At 28.5% G+C, this 14,391-nt stretch overlaps 1 protein-coding gene across 1 annotated transcript in view; it reads right to left on the bottom strand.

Moving 5' to 3' along the window:
• The window catches only part of LOC142331704 (snake venom 5'-nucleotidase-like), a 53,934-nt gene that overhangs the window by 26,724 nt on the left and 12,819 nt on the right, over positions 1–14,391 (bottom strand). The window contains exon 2 of the mRNA XM_075377738.1: positions 3,529–3,928. Coding sequence (XP_075233853.1) covers positions 3,529–3,928 — 400 coding nt within the window. The remainder of the gene's footprint in view (positions 1–3,528; positions 3,929–14,391) is intronic.

Here is a 14,391-nt window from a genome sequence, read left to right as displayed (position 1 = left end):
CAAAGATGCACGATGAAACCTTAGTGCAACCATGATCTATGTGTTTATTCCAAGTCAGTCCTCGATCAAGGTGCATACTCAGAAATTTAGCAGATTTAGATTCCTCCAAGAGTTCATCATCAACCATCACAGAAGGTTTTCTGTCACGATCATGCTCTCAGGGACGAAATTAAATAACGTTCGACTTTGATTTATTGGTCCTCAGGTTTATTTCCGAAAAGTGTTGAATTAAATGTTTTAGTTCAACGAAAGGTTTGACTTCCAAATGATTTAAAGATTTATCTTTAAAGCAGAGAGTTGTGTCATCAGCAAACTGAATCACATCTTCATGTGGGACAAACGATTTCAGGTTGTTGACGTAAATTAGGAACAGACTGGTCGCAGGATTGATCTCTGGGGGACCCTATGGATCAATCTTACTCTTTTAGATGTGGCATCCGAGATTTTGTGACACTGTTTACAGTCATTGAGGTAAGATGCCACCCATTTATTCGGCAAACCCCGCACACTACATACTCTTAACTGGTGCAGCAATGTCTCATGATGCGCACAGTCAAACGTTCTGGAAGGGTCAAGGAATATGCCGCACATGTTCTCACCAATCCAACCCTCTGACAATGCCATCAATAAAATGTGCTACAGCATCAATTGTGCTTTTATTTTTCCTAAAACTAAATTGCTCCGAAGCAAGAATGTTAAATCTTCCGAGAAAGCTAAGAAGTCTCTCTATGAAGAAACTTTCATAAATCTTACTCAGAACTGGAAGAATGGAAATAGGGCGGTAGATATTGGTTTGATGCGGGTCATATTTTTTGAATATTGAAACTACTCTAGCTGTTTTTAAGGAGTCAGGAAAAAGTCCTGTTTCAAAGGATAAATTGACCATCTCTGTAACGGGTTTTATGCGCCCGCAGCACTGCTTTAGCAACCACACAGACATGCTATCAAGGTCACATGTCTTTTTCGGAGTCAGATTTTGAATGACACGTCCCACTTCCGCCTCGTCAACAGATATAAGAGCTATGGAAGCAACTAGTTGTACAAGATTAGCTAAATTGTGGAGAGGCCTACTGAACGTCGAATCACCTGAAGCGAGCGAAGCAAAGTAATTGTTAAACTCGTTTGCAACTTCCTGTGAGTCTGCATTCGTTTTATCTTATCCTTTAATAGAAATGGGTTCTGAATTTTTGATTGATTTTTTCCCTTTGTGTTGTGATGAATAATTTACCATGCGGTTTTTGAAAATTCTTTGGCTATCGTTAGTAATTTATTAATGTCGTAGGATTTAGCCGCGCGAATAACCTTTTTGAAAATCTTTCTGTAATTCCTGAAAAGACTTTTGAATCTTTCATTTTGTGTTTTATATAAATAGGATCAGAAAACTTAAGCTTTCCTCATAACACAAGAATACCTGAGGTCATCCAGAAATTCTGGTCTACCTTAAAATTATTTTTGAATTTTTTGAAACGACAACTGATCTCTATATTATAGTTAAAACAATTGTAGATTTTATCAAATTTCCCATTTGGGCACTTATATTTTTGTAAGAAATCCCAAGTTTTTTATTTTTAAGTTTGGAATTAAACTGTTTAATATTTTATTTATTAATTAATCTTTTTATTGTAAAAAGGTTGGGCTTTCTATTTCTTGGGCTTAATGGTCCGAAATGGTCGTTTTCACAATGAAACCGAGGAATTTGGAATGTACTTTATGACATTATCGAGAGCTGTTCTCGACGCGGGCATCACTGTATTTGGCTCATTCACTGACCAATTTAAATCATGAGTTCAGAATATCGCGAAGCCGCAGGATAAGGTGGTCAGCGTGGCTTGAAACTATATTGAAATCACCTGTTAAAATTAATTTATTTCTTTTCAAAGTGAGAATGTTAAGAAGAAATTCGAGTTTAAAAAAAAAAAAGAATTTGTATTTGATAGTTGGTTTGGAGATTTAAACCCACTATTATCACTTTTCCGTGCACACCTTTTCGTGTTTGGATTTTAACTACACAGACCTTGAAATCAAGGTCGACACAGTAGGTGATTTTCAATGGTTTGGATTTTAATGAGTATTTTAGAAATATTGCCAAACCTCCTCCTAGGTGATTTTGTCGACAACTCTATTAAATTGTAATTCGGAATTTTGATGAATTGAATGGTTTCTGATGTAAAGCCGTGTTCTGAAATTACAAATATATCTGTGTGAAGCTCTTGGTACACTATCGTCAACTCATCCTCCTTATTAGTGACCATTTGAGCTTTTTGATGTAAAATTTAGAATTTAAAAAAATAATAATTCTAAAGTAGAACTTTAGAGGACGAACCCGTTGTTCTCAGGGCTAACTGGGTGTTTTATACTCTTTAGTACATGGCCATTTTTTTTTGGTATACTGAATGACACCTCAGAGACTTTTTTTTTGTAAATAAAAATTCATTCTTACCTTAAAACTGTTGATACTTAGAGGATCTGCATCTGCAGACTTTATTAGCACCGCGGGATCTGTACCAACAATTTTTTTTGAAAAACAAAAGTATTTTGATATCGAAATACGTTTATAGTTATACTTTCATAACAACAAAAAAAACCGAAATTAACATTATATTTTCAAATCAATTTTGTATTAACAACATACAATTTTATTATATTTTTTTGTGGAAATTTTCAGTCAGAAGTAAGAAAAAATTATATTTTTTAACGGTTAAGTTTTTCTTAATATTAGCAATTATTTTTAAAGTTTTTCAATTTTAAAATTTTCAAAAAAAAATTGTTGTATTTAAAAATAATTACTTTTAGCTGAAATATCTATCTAGTAATTTAGAATATGGCTGAAAACAATTAACATTAAACCGTAAAATATGGGATGAAGAATCAGAAAATATTGCTATAACTCGGTTAAAGGAATGTATTTTTAGCATAGCATAATTAAAACAGGTTTAATGACATTAAAGGTTAACCTTTTTTTAATTTTATTTATGAAATTAAAACTAATTACTTTAATAGAAGATTAGGGGTAAAACATAATTTCATCCATAATTTTTCTATTGATCGTATGAAACGACTTATTAAGTGACAAACACATTATATATTTCGTGTAATAGTAAAGCAAAAAGAGGTAAAAGATTTCAAATCTAACAGTTTAAAGGGAGGAATAAAGTGCTAATTCATAATCAATTTTATCAACAAGAAAAACCAACTTAAATAGATTTAGCACTTTTAGCTAAACACCACCCCAAAATGTAATTTGAGATATAGTTTACGCTTTGTGAAAACATTTATTTATTGATATCAAGGTTTAACCAATTTAGTCTGACTCCTTTTATTTTAAACGTTTTATCAAAGCAGATTTTTAACGTTTAAATGTTGACCTTGAAAGTTAAAAAAGGTGAATGATTCAAGTGATACTAAAGAGGATACTGTAAAATCGAAAACGGCTTAAGGTAATTTAATAATAATTTATGTACATATCAATATTATTATTAGTTTTTTTTTGGTATTCTGTTTAATCAAGAAATATAAAATGATGCTTACCATAACATCAATTTTTAAATCATCGATGAAATCTGCAATAACTTCCCACTTAAAAATTGAATAATAAGGTGTCCCTTGAAACGTATCACCAGCATTCAAAAATAAAACGTTTGTTTTTCCTTCTTTATCATCGCGTATATCTTGTACAGCTTTCTTTAGTCTTGCAAATCCTCCAAAGCAATGATCTGAATCGTTATCGTTATCGTAGCATTCTTCATACGATAAATCTATCTTCTCTAAATGAGCATGCATATCACTATTATGAAGAATTAATACATTTAAATCGCACAGCACATTATTAGCGTCATAATGTAGTATTATAAATAAGAGTGCTGCCGTTAAAAATAGATTATTTATTTTTTCCATTATGTATGAAACATAAAATTCACATGTAATGCACCTAAAATAAATAAAAAAATCAATAAAATTAAATCAAAACGTTTCTGTTAAATTAATCAGTAAAACAGTTATTTATTGTGATACGGTACTTCTGTAGACAGTTACGAAAAGCAACCGTAACCCAAGGTAGAAACTATCGTGCCAGTCAGTGCATAGCTTTACGTAATGACCCTCAAACGATGTCTTCGATGGTTCACCAGGATAAACCAGTTATACGAAGCCCTACAACCAGTATACGTGCGCTCTGCTACACCTTCCGTTATAGCAAGGGTATTCGAGGGAATCGTTTTATTGGGTACAATCCCAATTAAATATCTTTCGGTGGTTGTTGGTCCACTTGACAAAACCAACAAAAATGAAGGTTTGAAAATACTTTGACCGACATTTTCAGCCTGAGATGTGTCAAGCGAGAAAGAGACAGAATATGTAAAGTTATATAGTGTAAAATTTCTTATAGTGAATGTCAGGAAAAAAAGTAAATCCTTCTTTAATATGTCTCCCGTTTTAATAAATAAATGCTTAGTAACAGCTTGTGACTCACAAAATCAATTAAAACGCTCAGGCTTGGCGCCCTCTTGATTGTGGTGAATAGTGATGAATTGAACCGAAAACTCGTAATCGTTAGGTACGTACAGAAGGACGAAGTGGGCCACACGCTAAATTCCAGTAAGGAAGAACTTCAGAAAGTGGAAAGAATTCTAAAAACAATTATAAAAAAAAAATCATATAGTAGATGGAAATTGTCGATTTCTCCCTAATTAAATCGTATATCAGTAAAATTAACCCTTACTGAATATCAAGAGGAAAAGAAGAATAGCCTTCTATATTGCTCTAGCAAGGCTCCCTAAAGAAACGCTAACCAAGAAACTACTAACCTATCGACAAAACAATAAAGGTAATAACAAATGGCTAAAAGAAAGAAAAGACCTTAAATAACTTAAAATTACAAAAGAACAGTTACTGAACAAGGAAAAAAATTAAAAATCAAAACTCCGAAACAAAGAAATTACAATATCACAGACAAGCAGAGATTCCAAATGTCTAAAATAATGACAGAGTTTGGGCAAAGAAAAAAATTTCCCAGAAATTATCTTCCCAACATTGATAGAATTCCTCCAATGAGAGCTTAAACATGTAAAAAAAAGAAGAAAATTAATATTTTACATATAGACAGATTAGAAACATTTAAACTTCCTCTAATGATTGTTAAATACACCAGGTTTTGTCATTTAACACGTTATAAATTAATATATGAATTGAGATTAACGATATTGAATTAACGATATAAATTGAGATATAAAAGTTCTATCTCTGATAAAACTAATAACAGCGCACGCGCACACGCACACACAAATTGAGATACTGGATTACTTACTTTACTTTAATATGAAATTAAAGGATATTAATTATCTTTACGAAATAAAAACAATATTTAAAAATGTGTAGGGAATCAATGATTATCAAGTAGTTATTTTTTAAATGTAACCTGGTATGATATACTTACGAAAGTTTAAGGTTTATAGTATTATCATAAACTGATGCCGAAAATATACTCTGTAAAGTAAGAATAGTTTAAAATAAAGCTAATCTCTGTTATATATAATTGCTACACCCATGTCATATCACCTGGTGTTCAACACCATCTGTTGAACACATGTAGAATATATACGTGTGGATGGTTATTTTATGTAATGTATTATGTAAAATTCTGTTGAGTATCTTCTTACACTTGTTTAGTATGAAGAATAATGAATTATTAATTATCTAAAGTTTCAAGTTGTATAATTTGTATTTAATTTTTTTCGTATACTATAATTGGTTAATTAATAATAGTTTTGAGTAATACTAGATAATAAAACATAGTTTTTAAGAAATTAATCTGTTAAAAATGTAAGCTTAAATTTCTTAAAATATATATTTTAAACTATTAAAAAACTATATATTAAAACTATTTCTATATATATATATATATATATATATATATATATATATATATATATATATATATATATACAGACAAATTATATGTATTGGGCAAAGAAGAAAATTTCCCAGAAATTTTTTTTATATATATATATAAAGAATGATAGTAAGGTATGGAAACAGATTCATACTTCAAAACTGAACTACAGTAGGAAGTAGAAACTTTGTTACACCATCTTTGATCCGCTACATTGAATCAGTTTTTTTTTTTTCAACAGGTAGCTGGACACATTGTACATGATTTTGTTGTAAATGTTTACGAGAAAAACGATGACAAAAACCGTTTCTCAATAAATGCCTTTGATTTCGAGTTATGAGCAATCAAAGTTCCAAAAGAGGAGAAATCACGGTAGTAATAAAGTGAGGTAAAACGCCCCATAGTAACGTTTTTACTCCGTATTACCAACTGTTAATAATAATACTTGATTGCTAAGCCGGCCCAGGGGAGCAGGAGAAATAAAACTGTTAATTTTAGAATTAATGGTTCAGACGCTAACAGCCTTCACAATAATAAATAAAACTAATAATAATAATAACAACACATATTAATTAATAATTTGTAACACTATTTCATATTAATGGGTAGGTTAGTTGATATTGTTTATCACTATATTTCATTTTAAAATTTAGTTACATTTTTTTGCACCTAAATTACTTAATAATTAATTTTGAAACATACCATTCTACAAGAAATATTTAAAATGCTTCCCCCGCTATAACTTAGCAGTGGGCTAATCTAAGCAATATTTGTTTATAACATGTTATATGATGTTTGGTGCTATACGTGCAGAATTCGCCAATTATACCCCTTCTTAAGTCGAGGAGGCGTGTAAAAAAAATTTTTTATTCAAAAATTCAAACCCCCTCTTAAGATTGAAAAATTGAAGTTTTTTGTGTTTTTTCTTTATCTTCGATCTTTTTTAAATATTTTTCATATAAAGAGATCAAGAAATATTACAATTTTTTTTTTTAAATTATTGCAGAAAGGTCTTTTGAAAATTTTCCTTTTCTTATTTTAGACTTTTATTGAAAAAGGTGTTAGGTTAAGAGAAAACTTTACTTAAGCAGATATGTTAAGATTAACCTATAAATGAATATTTAGAAAAAAAATTCTGTTAAAGATTTTTTCCTCACCTCTAAAAATATATTTTGTTTTTTTGTGTTTTTGGCTCTTTTTTAATTTTTATTATTGATAGCACAAAAACTCATGATATATTTTTCCAGCGTTTTTTATTTTAACTGACCAATTTTTAGTTATTTTATAGTAGCCTAAATTCAAATTAATTCTACTCATCTTAGTATTTTTGTTTTTTTTTCATTCATAAAAATTTTTTGATTGATTTTACTTGAAATAATACAGTTTGTCAGTTATCATAGCGTAAACAGTGGTTTCGTAGATTATAATTTCCAATTGTTTTTACCTGTATCTAACGGTTACATATTAGAGAGAGAGAGAGAGAGAGAGAGAGAGAGATTGAGTGAGGGATGAACAGAAAATTATGTACTGGGAGTAAAAGTATCATTTAAAACCATTTTTCCAGTTTCCAAACGCAACCATAATACTAATCCCCCCATTAAAAAATCTTCTACCAATCACATCCCATCCCTACTTCCACAGAAACTTTACTGGAATAATTTTGAAGAAAATTACATGAATAATGTAAATCAAAATAAGTTAATTCTTGAAAGAATTCATCTTTACTGTTAATAAAAATAAAATTAATTAAAAAAATATAATTAAATTAAATATTAATATAATATAACTTAATTATTTATTTAAATTAATTTTTTTTATATCTACTTAATTTTTATTTATTTGTTTACACTTTAAATTATAACATTAATTTATTAAAGCGTTAACATATGTTTGAATTTCATAAATATTGGAGTAGTATATACGTGTATATTAATATTCATATATGTATAAAAATCCATAGCTGTGTATATATTAATTTCTCTTTGTATATATTTTACTAATTATAATCAACAAATTTCATAAATGTTTGTTTTAATATTAAAATATTGAATACAAGCTATATGTTTTTTAATTAAATCCTTTTGACACAAAAAATAACATGAGGCAAAATCATTATCGTGAATTTTCAGTTATTTAGAATTTTATTTAGCATGTAAAGCATCATTACTTGGGTAAAAACACACATAAGTATATATATATATATATATATATATATATATATATATATATATATATATATATATATATATATACAAACATAGAAACCTTAATCAAAGTAAAATTAAATACAAAGGTTTCCTAATTTACTTAAATAAATACTAAATTTATATTTGTTTAATATAAATCATAGATGAATTAAATGCATCCCTATTAATAATTTTACAGACTGTTATTGATTATTAAAAAACAATTTTCAACTATTCATGTATAAGGAAAATTTAAAACTACTCATATATAAATTTTTTTTACCAGAAATGATTGTATCTTATTTATTATTTAATGCAGAATCCGATTAACCATTCAATTAAACTAGTGATTTAATTTATCCATTTAAAACAGTTCAACTGTTTCAAAATTATCAGATTAAAACAAACATATAAATATTAAAAATCTAAAACGGCAAAATTGTGAAAAATTCTTGTTTAGCAATAAAACTTATTTTATAGATCGATTTTGTTCCTTTTATACATCAGCTACAATTTTTTTTAATGAGATAACAAACATTTTTATTAAAAATATTATTGATTTAAAATCAAAAGTATACATTTTCTATTTTAGAAAGATTTTAATTTTTTTTTATTTTTACCTGGAAATAAATCTTAATAATTTTTTACTTCAAAAATATTTTATGATGTATCAATAATTTCTATATTTTTTAACCCTAATTTATAAAAAATAAAGCTGGTTGAATAAGTCTACTTCAGTAGTGCATCACGATTTATACAATGGACAAAACTTTTGAGGAAAGAGTTTGCCTTAGATTTTGTGTTGCGAACGTAATTTTGTATGCCGACTCCCTAAAAATGTTAAAAAAGGTTTATGGTGAGTTAGTTTTATCAAAAACACGTGCTTACGAATAGTACAGAGCGTTCAAGAACGAGAGATCGTCGAAGACATGCCAGGTTTTTGACGACCTTCGACCTCTTCAACCGATGAAAACATCGAAAAAATGAAGAAAATTGTGCTTGATAATCACTATTCCAGCTTAAGAGAGATAGCTTATGACCTTATCATCAATCACGAGTCTGTTCGTTCGATTTTGGTAGATATTTTGGGAAATAGAAGCGTCGCCGCACGGCTTGTTCCAAAAGATCTCAATTTTCTTCAAAAACATCACCGTAAGCAAGTCTTTATAGACATACTGGATCATGCCAATTCTGATTCCACATTCATGGAACGGATCACATTGGTGACGAGACACAAGGTTACGAGTTTGGCATGCAAACAAGTCAACAGTCACAAGAATAGAGGGAAAAGACGAGCCGAAGCCGAAATAAACCAACTCAAAGTCAAGATGATGCTCATTGTTTTCTTTGATATTCATGGTTTGGTGAATCACCGTTTCATTCTAAAGGAATAGACGGTCAGTAAAGAATACTGTTTGACCCTATTGAAGCGTTTGCGTGAGAAAATCTGTCAGAAATGGCCAAATTTGAAGAAGAAAATTCATGGATTTTACACGACGATAATGCGTCATGGCATAGAGCGACAATTGTGATAGAATTTAGGACCAAAAATACAATAAATATCATCCATCAACAACTGTATTCACTAGATCTTATCCCATGTGACTTCTGTTGTGTTCCCAAAGATAAACCTGCCGCTTCGGGGTAACCGTTTTGACTCGTTGCCATAAAACAAAATTCATGGAAGGAGCTGAAGGCCGTACCGGTCACATATAAAAAGTGTTTGAAAGACTGGAGAAAACGGTGGTATATATGTGTTGCATCAAATGAGAGCTAGTTTAAAGGTGACAAAATAAATATTCATGAATACGAGTAAATAAAAATTGTGCGTTTTATTTAACAATTGCCGGTACTTTTTTGACAGTACAGTATATTATTTGTTTAAGTAAATCACTACAGTAATTTTGATTACATAGTAAATGAGTACATACAAAAACTGCTCTCAAAATTATCTTTGCACAAAGAGCATAATGGGCAGTAAATTATGAAATAAATAACAGGAATATTTTTCAAGATAATGTCAAAAACTGTTATAACAAAAAATCGATATTAAAAATTATGATACAAATTTAAAAAAATAACCGAGTTATACATTTACAAATAAGTGTATTTAGACGTTAATTTGATATACATATACAATTAAAGTAAAATTAAAACATCCATAACATATAAATGATTTTTTTTTTAAATACTAAGTGAACCACAGACATACGTATTAAATTGAATCTTTCCAAATATATTATACAAATGACAAGGTAAAAATTATACAAACTTCTATTTTTACAAGTAAACAATTATATAATTTCATATAGAATTTAACAACAAAATAGTAGATAGTTAACTGAGAATAAACCCAGTTGTATAATAAAAAAGGTGTAAATACAGTTCATTTAAATGAAACCTTAACAAGGAATTTATGTTTAAAAAATCATTAAAGACTCAAATAAAAATCTGCCGTATTTCCCTAAACGTTAATAGGTTACCAAGTGACTCAGACAATCCGCATAATAGGTAGTCTAATTTTTATCTGTACACGCGATAATGCAACCTGAGAATGTTTCATTTATAAAAACTTTTTCAAGATTTTATTAAGTGTTATAAATATATATATACATCCTATTTAAGATTTTTATTAATAACGATTAGATATTTTTTTAGAACTGAAGTCAATCTTAAAAAGTTACATATTTTTAGTTTATCCATAAAATATTCGTCTAAAATAAACTTGTAGCCCAATTTTTTTTTTTTTCGACAATTAAATATCTAAAATCTGTTCGCTCGGAACAATGAATGCATATGTTGAAGCTAACTTTTATTCTCAGTCAAACTTTCCAAATCGAATTAACACAATCAATTTTTTTGTGATTTTGATCAACAGTACCATTAAAAAAATCAGTGAATTTTTCTAAATTAATTCATCGAAATTTTTATTCTTTCTCTTTCTTTTTCCTGTTTAGCCTCCGGTAATTACCTTTCAGATAATAACTTCAGTGGATGAATGAGGATGATATGTATGAGTGAACGTAAATGAAGTGTAAATCTTGTACAGTCTCAGTTCGACCATTCCTGAGATGTGTGGTTAATTGAAACCCAACTATAAAAAACACACCGGTATCCACGATCTTGTATTCAAATCCGTGTAAAAATAACAAACTTTAATAGGACTTGAACACTGGAACTCTCGACTTCCAAATCAGCTGATTTGGAACGACGCGTTCACCACTAGACCAACCCGGTGGGTTAAACGATCTGCTAGTGGTTTTTCAATATTTAACGGTAGAAATTATTATAATACTAAACTACATAATCTGAAAATATAATGGAAAATCGATTACATGAATTTATAAATAAGTGATATTTACTTAAAGAAGGAACGTAAAACTCAACTTTAATCGGTTAAAATTTTCAGATAAATAGTTTCAAATAATAAATTTGAAAAAATAAAATTAAAGTATTATAAGTTAATTACATAAAATATGATTTAAATTTGTATTATTTTATATAAAATTTGTAAATTTTCGTTAATAAATATCGGCCTAATCATTACGACCTTTTTTAACACCCGGTGCTTACAAACATAAAAGGAATAGATTAAAAATCTATAATGAAATACGCAATTTGTTATACAGTCATGGATCAGTAGATGTACGAAATAAATAAATCAACTTAAAGAATTAAATAAAAGTATTCGTGCTAAACATTAGAGTATTCCATTTTATAAGTCTTATTTTTATGAATTTTGTTTTACTAATCTCTTTATATTTGCTGAAACTGGTAGTTTAATAATTAAAATACTTATGTAGCTCTAAATTTTTATTTTTATTAACTTCATAGGACGAAGTTTTCGATCAATTTTACATATAATTTTCTAATCGTTTTCAAAAGTTGACTTTTCATTAAGTAAAACAACATACAACAAATTTTAAAACTATATGCTTTTGAATTTTTTTTTCTTGATAACTTAAGTGCAAGATTAAAAGAAAACTATTGTTTGTTTTACGTAGAAAAGTTTTTGGATATTTTTCGTCATTACTAATTAGTATTTAAACTTACGTAACTTAGTTTTATTTACGCAGTATTCTAAAGATATATAAACTGATAATTTAACCATTTTCATGCGAAAAACATGTAAAAAAGCTATTTAAAATGATTTGAAAACTCTTTAGACTTTATATTTTACGTTAATGTATACATATAATACACATTTTAAAATAATTCATATTATCAAATTGTAAAGAATCTTTTTTCATACTGTTATTATGAATTTACATTGTTACTCTACATTTTTTTTATGAGGTATTTTTTTTGTAGTCCTACCTATACTTTCTATTTAAAAATTTACTTATTTTCATTTTACTTCAAATATTGATGTTTTGAAGGTAGCTCTAAATTAAGGCCGGGTCATTACGTTAGATGTTAACACTTAGTTGATTACATTACGATCCAAATATATATAACCCATCTTCAGAGATCCATTGAGTAAGTAATCATTACCTTACCTGCCTGCTTACGTAAATTGGTCTATCTGTTAACAGAATAGAGAAAAAACCTTTTGTGCTACACGAACATTATTTTTTAAGTAAAATCTATTAAATGAAACGTAGGCTTTATGATAAAAGGTTCACAACAAAAAGTATTTGAAAATAAACATACTATATTAATTAGGTGTACTGAACTCAGGACTACACGATTAAATACTAGTTTTCTAACTACTATATTATTTTTAGTGGAAAAAAAGCATTAATTTTTTAAACAATTTTTCAATTTTAATAAGTATAAAAATATGTAGTTTATAGAATAAAAAAATAAGGGATCAGTAAACTTTAAAAGTTATCAATAATAATGTTTTTGTTAATCAGTGTTAAAAATTGTACTTCTCTAATTTACAAAAAGAACAATTGATAAATTAAAATAAATAATATATATTTTATAAAAGATTTAAGAAAAAGAAAATACTTTATAAAAAAAGAAAAAGATAAAACATTTCATCTTTTTTTTTTCCAGTTCATCTTCTCTTAAGTTGATGACATTACTTAAAGGTAAAAATACATATTACGTAATATAAATTCTAAGCTAACAGTAATCTGCTGAGATAAATATTTTCCTTTAAAAAGTTACAATAAAATTAATAACATTTAATTTATTTTAAAAGAAAATATTGACTGCTAAAAACCAAATGCAATTTTAAGTGCTGTTCTACAATTAAAAAAATAAAGATAATTATTCATAAATATTTCAATATGAACTGTGAGGAAGATAATAACAAGTGATTAAATTTTAAAAAAACCCATGAAGCTGTTTTAAAAACCTGAAGAAAAGGTGTCAGATGAATCGGTGGAATTTAGAGAAGCTTGAGGAAGAGGAGGTAAAGAAGATTTTTGAGGAGGACATCGCAAGAGGTCTGAGTAAAAAAGATAAGGTAGAAAATGTAGAAGAAGAATGGGAGAATGTTAAAAAGGAAATTCTTAAATCAGCAGAAGCAAACTTAGGCGGAATAAAGAGAACTGGTAGAAAACCTTGGGTTTCAGACGATATATTGCAGCTGATGGATGAACGTAGAAAATATAAGAATGCTAGTGATGAAGAAAGTAAAAGGAACTATCGGCAATTAAGAAATGCTATAAACAGGAAGTGCAAACTTGCTAAAGAAAAGTGTTCAGAAGTGGAAAGAGAAATGAACATTGCTAAAATAGACTGAGCATACAGGAAAAATTTGGGGTACATAAATTAAAATCTAATAATGTGGCAAACAAAGATGGTACACCAATATATAATACGAAAGGTAAAGTCGATAGATGGGTGGAATATATTGAAGAGTTATACGGAGGAAATGAATTAGAAAATGGTGTTATAGAGGAAGAAGAGGAAGTTGAAGAGGATGAAACGGGAGAAACAATACTGAGACCTGAATTTAAGAGAGCATTAAATGATTTAAATGGCAGAAAGGCTCCTGGAATAGACGGAATACCTGTAGAATTACTGCGCAGTGCTGGTGAGGAAGCGATTGATAGATTATACAAACTAGTGTGTAATATTTATGAAAAAGGGGAATTTCCGTCAGACTTCAAAAAAAGTGTTATAGTCATGATACCAAATAAAGCAGGGGCAGATAAATATGAAGAATACAGAACAATTAGTTTAACTAGTCATGCATTAAAAATCTTAACTAGAATTCTGTAAAGAAGAATTGGGAGAAGAGTGGAAGAAGTGTTAGGAGAAGACCAATTTGGTTTCAGGAAAGGTATAGGGACAAGGGAAGCAATTTTAGGCCTCAGATTAATAGTAGAAGGAAGATTAAAGTAAAACAAACCAACATAC

The sequence above is a fragment of the Lycorma delicatula genome, chromosome 10 (genome assembly GCF_047948215.1).
Source record: "Lycorma delicatula isolate Av1 chromosome 10, ASM4794821v1, whole genome shotgun sequence".
In the NCBI taxonomy this organism is placed as follows: Eukaryota; Metazoa; Arthropoda; class Insecta; order Hemiptera; family Fulgoridae; genus Lycorma; species Lycorma delicatula.
Note: the sequence above shows the minus strand (reverse complement) of the source record. Positions and strands in the feature narration are given on the sequence as shown.